Below are 23,135 nucleotides of genomic sequence, written 5' to 3' on the forward strand. Positions count from 1 at the left end.
ATGATTTCACTACCCTCAGCCAAATGCTTTATTACATGGAGAGATGGAAAATCAGAGGCTGTGGTGCTGGGGTATTTTTACATACCCTGTGGCAGAGGCCTGGCAGAAGGTTGCCCAAGAAAGGTGTGTTGTTGGAAGAGCATATAAAAGTAGAAAGTCCATTTAAAAGCAAGCTCTAAGAAAAACAATGCTACCCAGTCACAATATGATCAAATTTAATATTACATAGAATTTATGGCACAGAAACAAGCCATTCGACCCAACTGGTCTGTGCTGGTGTTTATGTTCCACACAAACCTCCTCCCTCCCTCCTTCATCTAGCCATGTCTGTATAACCCTCTGATCCTTTCTTCCTCATGTACATATCTAGCTTCCCTTTAAAGGCATCTATGCTATTCGCCTCAACTATTCCATGTAGTAGCAAATTCCACATTCTAACCGCTCTCTGGATAAAGAAGTTTCTCCTAAATTCTTTATTTGATTTATTACGGCAAGCAGGCATGATGACCTGTATTTTGATGATTTGGCAAGTGACAACTTTAAATCTCAACTATTACACACACAAACATGGCTGTTGGAAAATAATTGTTTACCACTGCCTGCATCTATATTTGTGCAGGTGGAACAATTTGTCTTGAATCTCTGTTCTCGTTAGCCATTCTAACTGGCTGTCATTATTATAGTGAGTTAAGTCGCAGGTGTAGTTACCTCTGAGCCATATTATTGGCCATGTTTTCTTTTCCACGTGTGCATGTTCATGATTTGCAGTAATTGCAGGAAACAAGTAGATCAATGTAATACTATTTTTGTTTGCTCCTCATATATAGACCCATCAATTCTGAGCACAAGAAAAGTTCCAATAATGAATATTCTGATATAATGGGTGGAGGTGCAAGGTAAGCGAGGTGTGAGTATGGATCTGCAGGAGTAGGGTAGGGAAGGCAGAGTGCTGGGGATGTGATGAGTAGCACAGCAGGATGAGGTTGAGTGTGGCTTTGCAGTAACATTTTGTGATCTGCTGAGATCATTGAAAGGTTTGCACCACTGTAAGCAGTTCCTCCAGATGACATCCTTGCTGGTGCCCTCCTGTGCAATGTGTGACCAGGCTGCTATGGTTTCCTGAAGAGGTCTCTTCCATCTATTGGAAGGGAAGAGAACCTCCCTGCTTGCTGTGACTCCCTCCATAAGCATCCGGAGGGAGTCATGGGAGAGCCTGGGTGTAGCCGTACACCTTTGTGCAGTGTTTGTCAGTGTTTGCAGCAGTTCAATGCTGCAAAAGACTGACAGAATAACTGTTTAAAAAGAAGTTGGAATGGTCCCTTTAAGGCATCAGATGATGTCATCAGACCCACTTCCAGTTAATTGGCCAAGAAAGCTGCAGGGCGGGCTTAACAAGCCCCAGCCACGGAAGATTGAAGGGAGAGGGCGGCTGCACTTCAGAGCGGGTTTCCCATGCTGCACCAATGTCGCCCGGATCGAATTCGCCTCTGTTGGCGATAACCTGGCCTCAGTGTGGGAGACTGCAGATGTCCTTGCATGACGAACTCGAGCAGCTCTGGACCCAGTAGTCCTGGCTGTAGACTGCACCTCCTCGGCATGGGTGGCAGCAGTCTGGGCTGGTTGGCTGGATGAGAGATAGCAGCAAGGGCAATGGTGGAGTGGCAGTGGTGGGAGCACGAATCCTGTCATCCCGAGAGAGGGGGGCAGGTTTTTCTCCACAGATCCACTGCCACTCCCCGGGGTGGCGCCTCAGCATTCCTAGCCATCTGTTGGAGCACAGATTGCTGGACTGCTGTGACAACCTGAAAGCCCCTTTCGACACTTTGATTATCCAGCCAGGATGATAACAGTCTGAGCTTGAGCAGCAGCAAGCTGAGACCACAGGTGAGCAGTCTGCGCTTCCACTGAAACACTGAAACTTTGGGTCACTTCCACCTGTGCTGCAATGTAAGCTGCGAGATCGCCCATTGTGGGTTCACAGGGTCTCCCATGGAGTTCCCCATTATTTTCATCCTGGAAATCATGGGCTCCAAGCTCTGTACAAAACCCCATACAATGTTGGACCCAGTCTCCACCATGCTCCTTGACACTGACAAGAGGCTCGCTGGAAGGCTTGCCATTGCACCTAGCATTTCCATGTGCATGCCCATCACCCTTCTTCTGAAGACCGTCCCATCGAGGTCATTATCTGAGTCCTGTCGAGCAGAACTCGTGCGTGAATTTGCCCTCTGGGGAGCTGGCGCCCGAGCTACCCTTTCCCCCTGGCTTTGCTGCAACCACTCGTGCCCGGTGACTCACCACTTGCAGAACCTGCCTCTATACTGCCCTCTAAAGTATGTGCATTTTCTGAGCTGGTGTCTGCGGGTGTCAGATGCAATGCTGTTGTGAGCCACCTTGGCCTGCAAGAGAAAGGGAAGTGTGTCAGTGAGAATGGTGCAATGTGTTTGGGTGATGTGCCTGCCATGGTTGAATAGCTGGCAGTGTGTTCGATGTGGGTGTGAGTGTTGCAGCAGTGGTAAGTGTGTGAGGATGAAGTGAAGCTATGATTGTGAGGTATGAGTGGTGATAGCTAGAGATTATTGGTAGGTGAGTGATGAAGGTGTGATGTATTGAACAGTGTGTGAGGCTAGTGGTGCAGATGGTAGGATATGGCATTTGCTGCTGCATTCACTCACCTTGACCACTCGCGTGAGGTCATTAAACTTTTTGCAGCACTGGATTCAGGTCCTGGGTATAACACTCATAATGGATGGAGCGATCTCCTCCTAGATCCTTCTTGTGGTCAACCTTGAAGGGCTCTTGCCCCCTTGCAGAGATAGGCCTTCACGGTGTCGTTGAATCCCCAGGATGAAGGTCTGCAGTGCCGCATCAGAAAATTGTTTCACCTTTTCTCTCGGGTGTTGGGCCATGGCTTCCTTTCACCTGACAATGAGCTGCTTCTGCAATAAAGCACCTTCCCTTTAGGTAGTGGAGAGAGCCTAGGCCAAACGTTATTGGACAATAGACTGCAGTTGATCTTGGCCCCCCCCCCCCCCCCCCCAACACCCATTGAGCGCTAAGCCAATCAGCAGCGTGTTTAGTGCTGAGATCAGCGTTGCAATCATTTAAGTGAGCAGGCTGCACCATTTTGAACGGGCATAGGCAAATAGCGCTGGTCACTTTTTTTTAAATTCATTGGTCAGAATAGTGATAATTTACTGCAGTGAGATAAAATTTTTTATCTAACTTTAATTCACCACGTGATATAACTTGTAACTTATAAGTCATTTGAACCCCAAGAGTAACTTCCACAATCCCTAGTGTACTTTATGTATTCAATCTAAACTGTGGGAATTGCAGTTGTTGCCAAGTAGGATATCATTGAAGGTTTTTTGACATGATCTCTAAAGTTTGTGTATAAAACCTCCAATAAATGCAAGGGAATAAGAATGCATCACTCTTCTGTGCATATCTAACTGCAAGAGGACGCAGAGATTTACATCTCCCGCGATTTTTTATTTCTAATGAAATCAGTGGAACTAAAAATTGAGAGAGATGTCAAATGGGCTGCCAACTTGCTATCACCCATTTTACACTATCTCACAAAGTCCAGATCTACTTTTTACTATGCTAGCAGAGGTTGTACATGTATATAGGAAGGCCACTAGGAATCAGGGGTAGTTACCTTCATGGACTGATCAGGCTGCAAACACCCCCAGGAAAAATTAACATAACTTCCACTAAATCACAGGGGATACAAGGTCTTTCACCTACATCCTCCGCATTAGAACGCCTTGATGTAGTTACCTTATTCCCCCCCAGAAATTAGGAAACTAAAAAGAAAAATGTAGTTAAACAAGCCACCATTATGGGCCCTGAAAGAAGAGGTAAATGTTCCTGCATCCAGCAGAAGTCTCATGCAGGAGATGGAAATCTTCATGTGGGAAAATTGGAATTGTAATCTCCTGCATGCCTTGACTGTGTTACTAAATATCTCCCACTCTTCCCTCTCCCTCTACTAAAGCTATAGGTCCCATAGTTCTATAATCAGTATGGATGCCAGGACAGGAGGAAAAGACTGCCAATCCCACAGTCCAGTGGCTGGGAAGAGAAAACACAAAGAGAGAGATATAGGAGAAACAGCTAAGAATATATTTATGCCACTGGCAGACTGCTGTGTCCCACATGACAGACACTGCTTGCCTGTTTTAGCCATGATTCTTTTTTGACAAAAATTGACAATTTGGGAAAAATTTTCAATACACGTTACCAGCAGGGAGCCTCACCCACCAACAACGTACATCCGGGTAGTCGCTGCAGACTATTTATCAACGACAAATAGTTGGAAGATCATGCAGCACACATTGTGGTTTTTGATGTGCATTGCTGGCAGGTGAGCTTCAGCGAGCAGCGCAAAATAAGAAAATGAACACTCTCATATACACAATCCGTAACTGAAAGTCTCACATCTAAGAATAAGTGTTGACATCTCTGATGTAAATAGAGGAATACATTGTTTGGGCTGGCTGGCTGGCCTTATCGCATACTTGCACATTCTCTGCATCTGGTCTCACAAACATATGAAAAGAAGGACAGGAAAATACCTTTTGGTCCATCGAGCCTGTACCAAATAGTCATGACCCAACTAGGCACCATAACTTCCAGTGTACCCTCCCACTGTAATCATGTAATCTCCCAGGAAAGACAAAAAGAGTGATTAATTGCTATCAGGCAAATGGCAATTGAAAATTGCAGCAACTTTTCACTCAAAATATCAACCCCTGGCCCCAATGGAGCGGCAAGGTGCTGATCTGAATTTTTTTTAAAAATTTGTTCCTGGGATGTGGGCGTTGCTGGCAAGGCCAACATTTAATGCCCATTCCTAATTGTCCTTGAGAAGGTGGTGGTGAGCTGCTTTCTTGAACCGCTGCAGTCCTTGTGGTGAAGGTATTCCCACAGTGCTGTTAAGGAGGGAGTTCCAGGATTTTGACCCAGTGACGATGAAGGAACGGCAATATACTTCCAAGTCAGGATGGTGTGTGACTTAGAGGGGAACTTGGAGGTGGTGGTGTTCCCATGCGCCTGCTGTCCTTATAGGTGATATAGGCCGCGGGTCTGGGAGGTGCTACCAAAGAAGAAGAATTCCTGTCCTATCTCAGGGCAGATACCCAAGTGGCACCTAAAATGGACTGCGTGCCTGCCCCAGTTGTGCAAATGACCCTATTCCTGATTTGAGATGGGGAACAAGATCGGGCCTGGAATTCACTGGCAGGTGGAAGTTTTGCCCCACCCAACGTGGCAGCTGTGCCTTCAGCCATCTAGGCCCTATACTCTGGAATTTCCTCCCTAAACCTTTCCATCTCTCCCTCTTGCTTTTAAAACCTCTTTAAAACTTGCCTCTTTAACCAAACTTTTAGTCACCTGTCCTAATAACTCCTCCTTTGGATTGGTGTCAACCTTTGTCCAATTACCGTCCTGTGAAGCATCTTGGGATGTTTTGTTACGTTAAAGGCACTATACAAGAAAGACTTCCATTTATATAGCACCTTTCATGAACCTCAAGATGTCTAAAAGTGCACTACAGTCAATGAAGTACTTTTGAAGTCACTGTTGCAATGTAAAAAACACAATAGCTAATTTGTGTACAGCAAGCTCCCACAAACAGCAATGTGATAATGACCAGATAATCTGTTTATTGATATTGGTTGTGGGATAAATATTGGCTAGGACATAGGAGATAACTCCCCTGCTCATCTTCAAAATAGAATTTTGGGATATTTTACATCCACCTGAGATATTTTACATCCACCTGAGAGGGCCTTGGATTAATGTCATATCCAAAAGATGGCACCTCTGACAGTCCAGCACTGCCTCAGTACTGATCTGGAGTGTCAGCCTAGATTTTGTGCTCAAATTTCTGGAGTGAAGTTTAAACCCACAACCTTCTGATTCAGAGGCTAGAGTGCTACCATTGAGCCACGGTTGTTGTTTCCACACCCCACTTGAGGCGGGAAAGGCCCAGATTCTTTTATGCATCTCCGATCCATCGCAATATTATCATATTGGTGAATGAAATGTGTGCATAAGAACATAATAGGAGCTGGAGAAGGCTATTTGATCCTTTGAGCCTGCTCCGCCATACAACAAGATCATGGCTGATCTTGTAGAAGTTGCAACAACGAACAACGAAGGCCCAACCAGTCAGCATTTACCCACCACACGAACAAATAGTTATAAGGTGTTTGCTCACATGAATTTGGAACTGAGATACTTTGCCAGTGTAATTCAGAGGGACCCTCAATAATATCCTACACTGTGCTATGTGATATTTAATGCAAGAATGTATCCGCAAGTGTGAATTGTAAAGTGGAAAAATGTCAACATTCTCTGTCATGACAAATTACTTTAAAACACACTTGTCACATTCAATGATCATTTGCATAGGACTGAACAAAATGCTTTTATAGCATTATATTTGTACTGCCGTCTGTCTTGTTACTTTCTGTGATAGATCTCTGTGGAATTCCACAAATACATGACTTTAACAAGGTGGTGTAATCTTCCTGACTGTCCATGACCCCTGTGAGTGGCGTAGTTTTTGGAACATTACACTCCAATGGGAATTTGTGACTCTTGGAATCTCATGAAATTCAAACATGGGCAACTGGAAATCTTCCAAATGATGAGAGGAGAAACTAATAATACAGATATGCCATGTTTGATTTAGTCAATTGTTTTCAATTCCATGATGTCACAAAAATCAAGTTAGGTTTTTTTTTCAGAAATCAGTCCTGTATTGAATGTAAATAAATGTTAAAGGAGGCGAACAAGTGTAAATTCACCATTTCCTATTGTCCCAAAGTGGAAATGGAGTCCAATCGCATTGGCCTGAAAATGAGTACTGCTGTGGGAGCTTGGAATGCATAAATATACCCTTTGGTCTTAGAGAAATGGGAGCTTTTCATTGCAATAATGGAGGCATGTGGGCAGCAATTTGCTGCAGAATTGGAGGTACTGCTGCAGAAAGTGCACCAAACAAGGTCCATGTTTGGGGTTGAAGGCCACCCTCCAGTAAAAGCACAGGTGCCAGCTGCATGGAGGGTGGTCATTAACTAAGTCAGTGTGGCCTCTCATAACAGGATGCAAATGAGGGAGAAGTTTGCTGTTATCAGGAACAAGGTATTGGTAAATGTTCTAATAACTTTTACACACGTTTCTTGTGGGCCCATCAACCATGGCACAAACTTAGGTTGGGTGCTGCCACTCTCTCTGGGAGGTACTATTTGAAGCACTGTACACAATCATTGCCCTTTTGTCCATACTTTTTCATTGTGCGTTAGCTTGATATGCTTTTCTTGAAGCTAGTGATGGTGGTGGCTGAGTCATCCAAGCCATAGTGCTCATCTGATATTAGGGGGCTTTTCAGTGAGGTCAGCAGCCATGAATGCAGAGGCTAGCCCTGTTCTACTAAAAGATATGCACCTAGTGTTTCATAATCTTCAAATAATGTAGGCACTATGGACTGTCACCCACTAAAGGCATCATGGTTGCTGCCTGCGTATTGACCACTGTCATGCAGAATAATGTTCCTGTGGTCAAATACCACCTGACTAATAATTTAATGCAAACTCTTTCTGCTCATGAAGACCACAAAGGGTTGTTATGAAAAGCCCTAATACCCACATGGGTACCAGGTGTAACACTTTGCACTGGAGCGAACCCCTATCACCCTGTGAAAGTTATGTGACCTGTCCAGTTGATGTCTCCTTTCCACCAAAGAAGTGATGAAGGTGTTGTACTTTACAAACATACATTTGTCATTTGACTGAAAAAGAAAGACTTTTTCATGAGCAGATGTCTCCTTGGTTGGAAGCATCCTACAGCATGAAAGCTTCATGTTACGGAAAGTCTATCTTCAGAGCAATCCCTGATCCAGATATTGGGCTCAATTTTCCCCAGTTAGCTGTGCCGTTTTTTTGGTGCGCACTGCTTTTTTTGGCCTAAATTTAAATATCCAAGTTTTCCCAAAGTTTCTGCGCCAGCGTAACTCAGTTCATTACGATTTTTTTAAGTGAATATTTTTTTTGCATCATTGGGGGCATAACCTTCCACCCTCGCCAATTCTGGCCATTTAAACAAGTTTGGTTAGCTCTGATTTACTCCAATTTTTCTTAGGACGGCGTATGTGACCACTCTGGAAAAACCTTCTGGGCAGTTAACAAAATCGGCGCAGGTCAGAGAATCAGCGCAGCAGATGCAGTTCCACGGCCCGGACAGCAGCAGCAGAGAGAGGCGAAGTGAAGATGGGGGGGGAGGCCTTTCAGTCAGGGTTAGGAGCAGCAATCGGCACCAGCAGAGGAGGGAAGCCCTTCGACCAGGGCTAGCAGCAGTAACCGGCATCAGTAGGGGGAGGCCCTTCAGCCAGGGCTAGCAGTCGGAACCGGCATCGGGAGGAGGGGGGAGGGAGGCTTTCCGGCCAGGGTTAGGAGTGGCACTGGGAGGGGGAATAGACTTTTGGCATTAAACTCTTTAATAATTTAATGATGGAATGCTGCTGCAATGTGCAAGGTGCGTGTGCAGGTTGCTGTGAGCTGGCCAGAATGTGTTGTATGTGTCACTTTCCAACCGCAGCCCACAGTGTGTCCCTCGTTACCCTGGCAACCCGATCTATATGGTGCAGATCTTAGGCTCCACTCCCAAAGCTAAAGGACAGGCTAGGCGGCGCCGAAATGAACAATTCAAACAGGGAAAGTTGGATGATTTTTTTTTGGCGGAGTTGGGCTCCAAAATAAAAACGGGCGTAAATCTTCAAATACGCTAAAAAACAGCTTTGGGGACAATTGAGCCCATTGTCTGCAGCAGATGACCCATTTCTGCATCATTTTGCCTTCTGAAGTGGAGGCAGTGAAGATAGGCTATATAGAAAAGAAACTGAGATTATTACAGCATCTGTTATAAATGTCTAACCTGCAGAAAGTGCAATTAAAGCAGGGGAAACTGAGAATTGTCAATCTCCACCTTCCTTTCTACCCCGTTTGACAGTAGCACACATAACCAGTGAGCTACAGATCTGGGTCACATCGAATGAAGTATTGTTAAAGACTGTGGAATTTTAAACATAACTAAGTTGTGCCCATAACTACTTTACTCACGAGTATCCGCGATCTTTTACACTTGTTCAAAAGTCAATTCGCCCTAAGCAGACCATGCCCCCAGGTCAGATAGGCGACTTTCCACCGATTGTGCCGGTTAGGGGATGTTTATCGCATTGCGCCCGGGATCTTGGGTGCACAGGCACCAGTGGTCACATGAATCCAGTGTTAATCACCTGTACCTGCAGTGACCAGCTGTCAATTGAAGCCTGTCCCAGCTTGGATCCTGCTGCTGCTGCAATTACTTTAAATTCAGTTTAAACTCAATTTAAATTATTCTAAATTCAGCCAATTACAGCAGAGCAGGATGCACGTGTGGCTTCAATTGATGGCTGGTCACAGGTCTTGCTTACCAAGGGCACATCATACCAGTCAATTGAAGCCACTTAATGAGTAAGATCAAGAGCATTGAATCAGTCAGTTTCCTGACACTCCCCCTCCTCTTTGCGATGCTGGAGAATGCCCTGTTACAGTCACAAATCTATTACAATGCCTGATTGCATTGATTAATGGGAGATTTTATGTTTGGGCTTATACTAATGAGTTTGCACCTTGGTAAAACCATCGCAGTATCCAGCACATTATGGTGGGCGCATTTTATTGATTGCGTCATTAGAGGAAACTACATGCCTGGGAGTCAGTTATGTGAGGTCATAAATTTAAAATTGTCCCTAAGGGAATGAGCACAGTGTAATGTATGTATATAAGGTCTGCCTACCACCAGGGGGCACTACCATCTGATGTCCTAGGGTCATAGGTACACTCGTGCTGGGCCCAGTATATATCCTGAACTTCATCTTTGTATCTTCACTTCTGGAAGCCATTAAAGACTGACCAGGTTACACCTAGTCATTGTATCATTTCATACACTACAACTGGCGATGAGGCAAATACGAATCCATGCAAAAGTATGGCAAACTCAAATTGGATAGGCTACAATGCGAGGGGGTCATCTCACCGGTCGAATTTAATGAATGGGCCAATCCCATTGTTCCGGTGTTAAAGAGCGACAGCACTGTCAGGATTTGTGGAGACTACAAGGTCACGATCAACCGAGTTTCGAAACAAGATCAGTAGCCGCTACAGAAATCTGATGACCTGTTTGCAATGCTAGCCGGGGGAAAATTGTTCACTAAATTGGATCTAATGTCAGCCTACATGACACAGGAACTGGTTGAATCATCAAAGAAACTTACATGCATCAACACGCACAAGGGACTGTTTATTTACAACAGGTGCCCTTTTGGCATTCATTTGGCAGCAGCCATATTTCAGAGAAACATGGAGAGCCTATTAAAATCCATCCCCAGGACCGTGGTATTCTAAGACGACATCCTAGTCACAGGTCGTGACACCGCCGAGCACCTGCACAATCTGGAAGAGGTTCTGCGTCGTCTGGACAAAGTGGGACTCAGGCTGAAACGTTCAAAGTGCGTTTTCATGGCACCAGAGGTCGAATTCCTTGGATGAAAGATTGCTGCAGACAGAATCAGACCTACAGACGTGAAAACACAGGCCATCAAAAATGCGGCCAGGGCCCAGAATGTGACGGAGCTGCGTTCATTCCTGGGTCTTCTCAACTACTTCGGTAACTTCTTACCCAAATTGAGCACAGCATTAGAGCATTGCACAAGCTGCTCAGGAAAGGAGACGACTGGATGTGGGGTGAATTTCAAGACAGAGCCTTTGAGAAGGCTAGAAATCTGTTGTGTTCCCACAAGCTACTGGTACTGTATGACCCATGCAAGCGTGTACTTTTGATCTGTGATGCGTCGTCCTATGGGGTCGGCTGCGTACTCCAGCAAGCTAATGAGTCAGGCAAACAACAACCAGTTGCATATGCGTCTCGAAGCCTGTCCAAGGTGGAAAGAGCCTACGGCATGGTAGAGAAAGAGGCTTTAGCATGTGCTTATGGCTAAAAAAAATGCACCAGTACCTGTTTGGGCTTCGCTTCGAGCTGGAAACCGATCACAAGCCGTTTATATCGTTGTTCTCGGAACATAAAGGTATCAATACCAACACGTCGTCCCGCATCCAGAGGTGGGCGCTGACATTATCTGCCGATGATTATATCATTCGCCATAGACTAGGCACTGACAACTGCGCTGATGCATTGAGCCGGTTACCGTTGCCCACACCGGAGGTGGAAACGCCAATGCCCGCAGAGTTACTCATGGTCATGGATGCCTTTGAGAGTTAAGGGTCGCCTGTCACTGCTCAACAAGTTAAGACCTGGACCAGCCAGGATCTGACCCTATCGGTTGTAAAACGTTCTGTTCTCAACGGGAACTGGTCGACCATCCCCAAGGAAATGGGTGATGAAACCAAACCGTACAGCTGTCGCAAAGATGAGCTTTCCATCCAGTCTGACTATTTACTGTGGGGTAATCGTATTGTAATGCCCAAGAAAGGCAGGGCGAGATTTGTACGGGAGTTACATAGTACGCATCCCTGTATTGTCATGATGTCCCATGTTTGGTGGCCTGGCATTGACTCAGAATTAGAGTCATGTGTGCATCAGTGCAGCACTCGCATGCAGTTAAGCAATGCCCCAAAGAAAGCTCCGCTCAGTCTGTGGTCATGGCCATCCAAACCATGGTCTAGAATCCACATCGACTTTGCGGGCTCCTTCCTCGGTAAAATGTTTTTGTGGTGGTGGATGCATACTCCAAATGGATAGAATGTGTGATCATGTCATCCAGCACTTCCACTGCCACCATTGAGAACCTGAGAGCCATGTTTGCCACACATAGTCTGCCAGACATCGTTGTCAGCGACAACAGACAGTGTTTCACGAGCCTGGAGTTTCAAGAGTTCATGAAACGCAACGGCATAAAACACGTGAGGTCAGCCCAGTTCAAACCCGCATCCAATGGTCAAGCAGAGCGCACAGTTCAAACCATCAAGCAGAGCCTGAAACGCGTAACTCACGGTTCCTTGCAGACACGCCTGTCACGCATACTGCCCAGTTACAGGACAAGGTCACACACGCTCACCGGGGTCCCACCTGCGGAACTATTGATGAAGAGAGGCCTCAAAACCAGGCTCTCTCTACTCCATCCTGACCTTAACGATCATGTAGAAACCCGACGTCAACACCAGCAGTGGTATCACGACCGTGCCGCAGTGTCACGCGACATATCTGTAAATGACCCAGTGTATGTACGTAACCATGGTCAAGGGCCCAAGTGGCTCCCGGGCAATGTTACGGATAAGGAGGGTAACTGGGTGTATACGGTTAAGCTCAAGAATGGGCAGATGTGCAGGAAACACATTGATCAAATCAAGCTAAGACACACTGACGAATCGGAACAGTTGGAAGAAGGCACCACGAGCTTAGACGACCAACCAACTCACGTCCAACCATCAGAAGAACCCACTGTGGTCAACGCCCAGCCCCAAGTCATGAGAGACTCGGATTGTACTGAGATGGTCAACCAGGGAGCGAAGGGCTCCGGACTGTCTGAACTTGTCATATGGACTTGTGCCAAGAACTGTGGGGGGGGGGGGATGATGTAATGTATGTACATAAGATCTGCCCACCACCAGGGGGCACTACCATCGGAGGTTCTAGGGTCATTGGTACACTCATGCTGGGCCCGGTATATAAGCTAAACTTCACCTTTGTATCTTCACTTCTGGAAGCCATTAGAGACTGACCAGGTTACACCTAGTCACTGGCTCACAGTACGGCGTTCATTGTATCATTTCATACACCACAGAGAGAGGCTGGGAGAAATGTCTTCATGCAGAGGGTTGGAGAAGGTTATTAAAACAATGCTTTGCCACAGGGAAGTAGTTGAGGCACAGACCAATGCCTCTTTTAAGGGAAAAGTAGATACGTATTTGAGGTAAAGGAAGGTTACAGGGAAAGAGCTGGGGAATTATATTAGTTTTGAATTGCTCAAGCAAATAGTTGGCACAGACATGATGGGATGAACAACTGCTTTCTGTGCTGCAAATTTCTATGGTTCTAATACAAAAGTAAAATACTGCGAATGCCTGGAATCTGAAATAAAAACAGAAAATGCTGGAAATCACAGCGAGTCAGATAGCACTTGTGGAGAGAAAAAGAGTTAACATTTCAGGTCGATGACCCTTCATCTATGGTTCTAAAATAGATCAAATACATATTAATATACTACCTCTAATCATGGGTGCATTATATAATGAATCAAACTCACATTAAGGATAATCGTAGGTGCTTTTAAAATATTGGGAATGTCATCAAAATTTGGCCAGTATAATCCCCAGAGAAGAGGGACTATATTTTGTTACAGAAATATGAAAATATTTATACCAATGGTGTTTCCTTTACTTTGCTCTGTTACACAAGCAAAACAAAATGAATTTGAATGCGATTACTCTGCTCATCACAAGTGCCACTGTTGGATCGGGCGGTCTTTGTTAAAAACCTGGGCACTCCCTTGTTCATTATGTTAATTCTCTCTTATGGAATCTTGAGCCGCAGATGATTCACTATATAGTATCCATCCAGTTTCTTTAATTCAATCTTTTTATGTAATATTTTTCCTGTAATTTTGTTCCTTCAGCAAGTCCTTTTTCAACCAGGTGCCTGAGCAATAGCTAGTTTCTAAACCACCACCTATCGTACTCTCTGGAAGGTACAGGACTGCATCCTGGCAACATCATCGCTTCTAATTTTCCTTCCCCCAATAGAAAGATGCCTCTCTTTCACTTGGCACCTCCCCACAGAGTATGGCTCATTTTGGAACCAAGTGGAGTGGAGAATCAAACCCCTCACCTCCGATCACATGGCATTGTGTTGGAGTTCCATCTTACGTTTTGCACATCAGTTAAGCAGTTTGTAAAACAGACTACTATAATTAAAAAAGAATGACTGAAACTCCTTGGAATGTTTTGAATAAAATGAAAGCAGAAACTGTAACTAGATTAAAGAAACTGAAGATGGAAAGGCATAGAAATAGTACTACAATGTATCCCTCCTTAACAGTTCCTGTATCTATTTAATTTCTTAGACCTGGAAGAAGCGTTGGTTCATTCTACGTAGCGGACGGATGAGTGGCGATCCTGATGTCCTGGAGTACTACAAAAATGACCATTCCAAAAAACCAATCCGTGTGATAGACCTTCATTTCTGTGAGCAAGTCGATGCAGGACTAACATTCAAAAAGAAAGAGTTTCAAGACAGTTTTGTGTTTGACATCAAGACAATTGATCGTACCTTTTATCTGGTGGCAGAGACAGAGGAAGAAATGAACAAGTGGGTCCGATCCATCTGCCAGATTTGTGGCTTCAATCAATCTGATGAGAATGCAGGTAACACAATACACAACATTAAATTCTCTGGATATAACACATAGAGTAAGTAGAACTTGCTGGTTATATCACATGGCCTATGTTTCCCAGTTGACAGTTACATGTTTGCTTCTTGGTTTGAATACATCAGGTATTAACAAATGCACCAGAACAGCACTATTATTTACTTTTATTACAGAGTACAGTTATTTTTCTAATAGGTTCTATTCGGCAATTATTACAATACTTAATTACAAAATAATGTTAGTTCTAAGAGGAGTACTCTTTCACTTAAAATGCACCAGTAGCATTTATCAAATGTTATAAATAGAAGAGCTATGCTGGCGGGAGCACACTGCCAGAGCCTGAAAAGAAGGCAGCATTTTGGGTTGAAGCAAAGAATGTCAACCTAAAACACTTACATGTATTTTCTCTTTTCAGATGCCAATGGGCAGCATTTTCAGTTTTCAGTTCATGGGTAGGGAACTGGATTTCATGTTGGGTTAACACACAGCTCGTCCACCTCTCGGATGTGGGCATGAATCCAGAATCTCAAGTTCATAGTGTATGAGCCAATAATTCCAAACTCACATTGACACGCAGAGAAGTCATAAAGTGGAACTGAATAAAATTCACAATGATTTTCTGAGTTTGGAGCTAAGGCAGACTATTAGTGCCGATTCGGAGGAATTTTATTCTGCTGCCAATTGTGCTTTACCTGACCCTGGAGTGACTGATAGGTGAAAACAATTGGATGGAGTGTTTGATTCCCAACATTCCACCCAATTTTTTTGAACTTCATCAGTGACTTCCTCTTGCCAGATGCTTGAGGGCTAATAGATAATTAATAACAGAAAAATTGCAGTTCAACATTTTGCCATCTAATGATGTATTTGCATTGCTGGCTTGTTGCACTGGAATTGATTTTCACCGGTACCTCTATAGGCAGCTGTCTCTGACTGCAATAAAATCACAAGCAGTTTTGTATACAGAGCACTGATTTTTGACTCAGTAGCTGAAGTCTTTGTGCCTTCCATGTCAGCAAAATAGTTAGTCAGTTGCTGACATAAAAGGACCTTCCTTAGCTATTGGAGAAAGTACGGCCAGCAACTAAATAGCTGTAAATGGAAACATTAGATATGCAGCTATTTAAATGTGTTTTCATTGTTGTAGAAACGACCCCACTATACAAATAACAACAATGACAGCTTGAATTTATATACCACCTTTAACCTAGTAAAACATCCCAGGACACTTCACAGAAGTGTTATCAAACAAAACTTGATACCAAGCCACATCAGGAGATACTTGGTCAAAGAGTTAGGTTTTTAGGAGTTTCTTAAAGGAGAAGAGAAAGGTAGAGGGGCGGAGAGGTTTAGAGGGGGAATTTCAGAGCTTGGGGCTTAGGCAGCTGAGGGCACGGCCACCACCAATAGTGGGGTGAAGAAAATCGAGGATGCACGAGAGGCCAGAATTGGAGGAACACAGAATTCTCAGAGGTTTGTAAGGCTAGAGGAGATTACCAAGATAGGGAGCACAAGGCTGTGGAAGGATTTGAATGCAAAAATGGGAATTTTAAATTAGAATCATTGCTGGACCGGGAGCCAATATAGATTACCAAGCAAGGTGAATGGGACTTGGTGCGAATTAGGCAATTGGCAACAGCGATTCGGATGAGCTCAAGTTTATGGAAGGTGGAAGATGGGAGGCCAGCCAGGAGAGCATTGGAATAGTCAATGTATACTCGATAAATTTATATCCATTCAATAAATGGATTGGTTTCACTTCTTTGGGAGAGCTTTAGAAACCAGCAAAGGATGACCAAAAAATTGATAAAAAGGGAGAAAATAGAATGAGAGTAAATTAGCAAGAAATATAAAAACAGATTGTAAGAGTTCCTACAAATATGTAAAAAGGAAGAGAGTATAAAAAATAAATGTTGGTCCCTTAGAGACTGAGACAGGTGAAATTATAATGGGGAATATGGAAATGGCAAGGATTTTAACAAATATTTTGTATCTGTCTTCGCAGTAAAAGACACAAAAAGCATGTGAAAAATATTGGGGAACCAAGGGGCTAATAAGAGTGAAGAACTTAAGGTAATTAATATCAGTAGAGAAAAAGTGCTAGAGAAACCAATGGGACTAAAAGCCAACAAATCCCCAAGACCTGACGGCCTACATCCTCGGGTTCTAAAAGAGGTGGTTGCAAATACAGTGACTGCATTGGTTTTGATCTTCCAAAATTCCCTAGATTCTAGAATGGTCCCAGCGGATTGGAAGGTAACAAATGTAACCCCACTATACAAAAAAGGAGTGAGGAAGAAAACAGGGAATTACAGGCAAGTTAGCCTGACATCAGTCATCGGGAAAATGCTGGAATCCAAAGAAGTGGTAACAGGGCACTTAGAAAATCATAATATGATTAGGCAGAGTCAACATGGTTTTATGAAAGGGAAATCATGTTTAACATTTGAGGATGTAACTAGCAGGATAGACAAAGGGGAACCAGTGTATGAAGTATATTTGGATTTCCAAAAAGAATTCGATAAGGTATCACATAAAAGGTTGACACGCAAAATAATGGCTCATGGGGTTGAGGGTAATATATTAACATGGAGAGTGGATTGGTTAACGGACAGAAAACAGTAGGGATAAACGGATCATTTTCCGATTGGCAGGTTGTAACTAGTGAGGTACCAAAAGGATTATTGTTTGGGCCTCAGCTATTTACAATCTATTAATGACTTAGCTGAAGGGACCGAGTGCAATGTATCCACATTTGCTGATGATACAAAGCTTGGTGGGAAAGTAAGCTTGAGGAGGACACAAAGAACCTGCAAAGGAATATAGACAAGTTAAGTGAGTGGGCAATAAAGTGGCAGGTGGCATATAATGTGAGGTAATTCGCTTTGGTATAAAGAATAGAAAAACAGAATATTTTTTAAATAGTGAGAAACTATTAAATGTTGGTGTTCAGAGAGATTTAGGTGTCCTCGTACAGGAAACACAGAAAATTGACATGCAGGTACAGCAAGCAATTAGGAAGGCAAATGGAATGTTGGCCTTTACTGCAAGGATGATGGAGTACAAGAGTAAGGAAATCTTGCTGCAATTGTACAGGGCATTAGTGAGACCACACCTGGAGTACTGGGTACAGTTTCACCTTAGAGGCGGTGCAGCAAAGGTTCACTAGATTGAACCCTGGGATGAGAGGGTTGTTCTAGGAGAGATTGAGTAGACTGCGCCTATAGTCTCTGGCGTTTAGAAGAATTAGAGGTGATCTCATTGAAATGTATAAGATTGTGAGGGGGATTGACAGGGTACATGCTGGCTGGAGAGTCGAGAACTAGGGGACATAGTCTCAGGATAAGGCGTCGGCCATTTAAGACTGAGTTAAGGAGGAATTTCTGCACTCAGAGGGTTGTGAATCTTTAGAATTCTCTACCCCAAAGGGCTGTGGATGCTGAGTCATTGAGTATATACAAGGCTGAGATGGATAGATTTTGGACCTTAGGGAAATCAAGGGATATGGGAATCGGGCGGGAAAGTGGAGTTGAGGTCAAAGATCACCCATTATCTTATTGAATGGCAGAGCAGGCTCAAGGGGCTGTATGGCCTACTCCTGCTCCTAATTCTTATGTTCTTATGTTCTTCAAGCAGTCCTGCAATATAAATTCTGCAGTAAACATTAACAAACCAGTTATTTTTGCTGTTCAATCAACAATGTTGCCCAGAGAGTGCACTATTAAATTTTGATCAGATACATTGTGCACCGGTTTTTGGAGCTTCTTTATTCACTTTCTTAAATATTGCTCACAAACAATAGGAACACATTATTATAAATAATCGATGAAAAGTAAATAGAATTTAAGTAAATAGAAAGAATGAAATTAAGCCTATCAAGTGTTTATATCAGACATTGATAAAATCTTTGGAGGTGTGGAGTACTGAAGGTCCAAGTTGGATCAAAGTCCATTATTTTTAATTTCTGTAGTCCTGCTAACTTGTCTCTACCTGAAACCATCTCATTTCCTAGCAACTAGAGAATTAAGCAACACTGAATGGAAAAAGAATGAAACAGAAATCACCACCATAAAATAGATAATCCTCAGCTAGATATCGCTCCATGTATCATATTTATTCCATGGGCAAAATCATGTACCTACTATGACCTTGCATGTGGGATAAATGTAGTGCATGGTGGGATTTCTAGTCATCTAATGATTAATTGCATTTTTGTGTTCAAAATCATTAAAAGTGAGCATTACGATCAGCAGCTATGACTGGCTACTCATTACAGTGTTCTGATGTTATCATCTGTGAAAAATTACCTGCCTTAATATTAGTCTCTGCTTTGTGTAAGTTAAAGAATTCCACGATGAACAAAAAGCTTTGAAAGAGATCATTTTATCTATGTACATATAAAAATTTGATTATAAATGCATGAAATGTTTTGCATGCCTGAGAAGTTGATTGACAATTACTATTATGGTTTGGGGTTGAATTAGGGACTGGAAGTTGTGATGTTGTAAAAGTAGTGAATCTTAATGAGGCAAGTCAAAAATATACAATTAAGAAATGAATTGCACAGTATCATGTCCAATCCCCAGCTTATGCCTGGTTACCTGATTTTAATCCAAATGTGGACCCCCTGGTACTACATACCTTTAAATATTTTATTAATGTCTGATATAGATTTGATGGGTTTAATTTCAAGTTTTCCATTTAATCAAATACTTCTATTTATTTTTCGTAACCTCAAGTGCTTAGGAATGACCTCAAGTGCTTAGGAATGGCTGGGACAACTCTTGTTTTAATGTCCTCACATTAGACAGGGGGAAATGAACTAGTATTCCCAGTCTTATCACAATGATGTGCTCCCTACTGGAAGCATACACTTGTAGCTTTAGGTGAGAACAAGATCAGGCTCAGTTGCAATACCTTCCACAAACTATTAACGCTTGACGTTCACCATCTCAGGCCTCACATATGGAATAGCTACTTCGCTGAGGTACTGGTGGGTGCTTGGGAAAATGGGTTAGACTTTAAGTTGGACTGTTTGGCTTTTAAATGGGGTCCGAAAATGGCTCACCACCCAGTTTACGACAGTGCTCCAGCCACTGCTATCTTCAAAAGGAGCTTACCATTGGGCCACCAAAGCATTCATCTATTTCAGGCGGTAGGCTATTCTAATGTGCATAGGGCCCCAATTTCCATTCTAGGTCAGAACTGGGCGCAACACCTGCCATGCAATTATGTCCTAAAATTGTAATCAGGGTCCTTTGTACATGCTCTTCTAGGCTGCACAAAAATAATATGGGCTGCTGCTGCAACAGGTCCCTCATGTCCCCACGAACAGGCACCCCAACTTATCTTTTTCTGGGCTGAGCCAGCTTCAAGGTGGTCCAATATTGTGCCATCCCAGAGCCAGTGGGCTACATCAGGATGCTTGTTTTTCACCCACAGCCTGTGGGGGCATGATAATGCGGCTAATTGGCTCTATTAGCCAGTCGGCCAACCGATAGTCAAAATCTAGTCCGATCTTGAATAAGTCACTGACTTCAAAGGTTGAAGCCTAAGACAAAGAAAATGAACATCATATTAGGAAACCTACTTGATGACCTATGTAAACAGGAAGGTTTAATGGAGATTTTGTTTTAAAGTCAAATAACCTACCTAGAAATTGTAGCCTGTAAGTTCGAACTTAATTTGTGGGAAAAAACTTTGGAATGAGTTTTAGGAATCTAATGGATGAACACTTGGTGAAACAAAATGTTTAAAGGACAGTTCATTATCTAAACATAGAATATATATTATTGTCATTGAGAGGGTGCAGAAGCAAGCAATAAAAGTTCATCTATGCATTTGGAATCTAAGTTATTAAAAATGTTGGGTTTCTTCTCTTTGGAAAATAAACTTTGAGGTGACCATCATTTTCAAGATGATCGAGTTTGAAAAATTTCTGTTTGTGTCAGTTTGTGCCAGGAAAGCAAAGTTGAAATTTAAGATGTTAGGAATGGGGAGGAAGAACAAATAGTAATACATAGAATATATTTCCAGACAAGGCCATTGCAGCGAATAGTATAACGAGACAACTAGATGGGTTTCTGGAAAGTGAAGAGATTGACGAATATGACAATATGATGCTCATGGGAGGGGGATTTGAGATAAGTTTTTTTAAAGAGGGGGGCCGAAATTGCACCTTTTTAAGGCCGCGGTAACAGGGCGGTAAAGCCTTTCTGCTCGGGAACAGACAGAGGATGCAACCCATCCACAATTGCTCTCAGGCTGCGCCCCATCTTTCCCACCCTGCCTGACGCGCCGACCCCTTACCGTCCGGCGCACCAACCCCTTTTGCAGTCAGTGCCCCCAACAGCTTCGCACCATTAATACAGCTCTCTTCTGTTCAAAGAGCAGTGGCTCATTTTCTCCAGGGAAAATAGCCTGCACAGCTGACGATTTAGCACTTAAAACATAAGCCATCCTTGTATAAACTGTGTGCTGTTCCACATTATTCAATAGGCTTCTGTTTTTTTTTTATCTTTCACTTATTGAATTGTCCAATTAAAACAACACAGACATAAACCAAGGGACAAATGCCATCCATCGCCTACTATAGATAAAGGATTAGTATAAGGCACACTGCAAAATTTAGTTAGCAAAGCTGCCTACATTCAACAAATCCTAGGTGTGAGATTTTCAGTGATGAACTGACAGCAGTGAGAGAATCAAGAGAATTGCCAGGGATTAACGTCACAGTCAAAGCAGGTGGTTAATTACAATTTCTTGCATTACATTCCCACAAATGCCAGGGAGCTGGTAGGCTTGGTTAGTAACTTCCAAGACATTTGTTGTTTAAAATTAATCAAATGTTGATTATTAATTTGGAAAATTTAAGGTCATTACATTAAAATCATCAATCCTTCAGAGGATTCATTATCATAAATTAACTGCGCAAAGCACAGTAGCAATTATTGACCAGCATAATGGTTGCTGTCACCCCTAAGATCCTCAGGATACATGAGAACCATTCTCACAATCTCCACATTGTGCATTGTAAAAATAATAGTCACACACAACTGATTTCAAAGCTGTAATCTCATCAGGGGGTTTGGATGATGTTTAGAATCTGCTTTAACTTTGTTCCCCCAGTTTCCAGCATTATCCAAATCCTTCAATTAGATTGCTGTCTTTTAATCATTCTTGGATGCTTGCCATTTTCTTTATACAGCAATGGATCTCCCATGACGTTGCTCTCTGGGGTCCAAGGGCTGAAATAGTCAGAACGGGAAAGTAGGCTGGAAGGGCTGGTCGGAGACAGGGATGGGTCCGAAGGAGCAGGCTAGAGTTTCAGCTGAGTTGCGATCATGTGTAATTTTTTTTTAATTTAAGAGCAGAGCAGCAAGGGATCTGGAAGAAGGCCCAGAAAGGGTTGTGATGGGAGGAACAGACCAGAGACCAGGCAGCAGGCCAAGGAATGGGGCTGAAGGTTAAGAAGGTGAAAGAGCAGAAGACCTGACAGAAGGAAACAGGGAATCAGTCAGTGGAATGCAAACTCCAACTACACTGCAAGCTTTTGCATGGGAAGTTTCCATTAGAAATATTTACAGAGGCAATTTAAATTAAAGAATTACCAAATCTCGTACCAACAGAAAGTGTGCTCAGGTCCAAGATTTATAATATATATATGAGAGAGAGAGAGAGATCTATGTTTGTTTTGATTCATGGGCATAAATAGTTATCTGATGCTAATTCCTAAGCTTTTCACTATTTTTGTATTCAGGGTGTTTTTTAATAATCATTATAAGGCAGATTTATTTAGGGGGTCATGGGTATATTTAGTTTTCTTAACTTTTAAAAAAAATATACAATTATGTTTTCATATATTAATAAAGAATCTGCAGAGGAAATTATTTTCACCAGCTATGTGACATAAGCATAAAAGAATTTAATTTTCCCTCAGGCATGGACTTTTCCACATTCTCTTTTCATAACAAAGCTCTGATTAATATGCTAAGGGAAAAAAATTATAAAGTAAGGCTGATTTTGAGTGGGTTGAAGGAGATCAAATCATAACCTCCAGAGCTCATTCTTGCATACTCAGCTTTTGTCCCAATGTCCCTGTAATTTCCCCTACCCTTCGAAGAACAATGCATCTTCTTAGGGTTGTGACCCACAGGTGCCAGCAGTCCTCTGGTACCTCTTCCAGGTGGTTATTCTTCATATGTGAGTCATGGTAGAGATCCCAAAGTTCCCTTTATAACAAAAAAAACAGGAGAATGCTGGTTTTCCTCTAAATTAATGACCCTCTACTGAAATTGCGGGAATGCATGGATTAAAAACACGCAATTTATGACAATGAAATTTTGTTATCAAGTTGTTAGTTATGAAGGACAAAAGGGCATTCTTCTGTTTTTGTTATAAGACAAATTTTGATCCCTAAGTGTAAGGAAGTGTTTTGATTGTGAAAGACATTACAGCCAAGTCTAATCCGACTTGGACTTAATATCCACACATGTGCTTTTTCCAGCAGGGGATTGTGGATAATAATCAAGAGCAGGAATCCTGTCTAATCTTTTTATCTCCTCCTTAATCAAAGAAAACCAATGTGAATTGTAGCTACCCCAGACTTTCTCAAAATAATTACCGGTGAACCTCCCCTGATGCTGCTCACTGTGAATCCGCAGATACATTGCTTTTCGAACGTGGGCTCACTAAACCC

The 23,135-nt window shown here is 42.9% G+C and overlaps 1 protein-coding gene across 1 annotated transcript in view; it reads left to right on the forward strand.

Annotated features, from left to right (window-relative positions):
• gab2 (GRB2-associated binding protein 2) overlaps positions 1-23,135 on the forward strand; it is a 516,690-nt gene that overhangs the window by 284,185 nt on the left and 209,370 nt on the right. Inside the window, exon 2 of the mRNA XM_070892068.1 lies at positions 14,132-14,432. Within this exon, the coding sequence (XP_070748169.1) occupies positions 14,132-14,432 (301 nt within the window). The remainder of the gene's footprint in view (positions 1-14,131; positions 14,433-23,135) is intronic.

Source organism: Pristiophorus japonicus, chromosome 10 (genome assembly GCF_044704955.1).
Source record: "Pristiophorus japonicus isolate sPriJap1 chromosome 10, sPriJap1.hap1, whole genome shotgun sequence".
Lineage (NCBI taxonomy): Eukaryota > Metazoa > Chordata > Chondrichthyes > Pristiophoridae > Pristiophorus > Pristiophorus japonicus.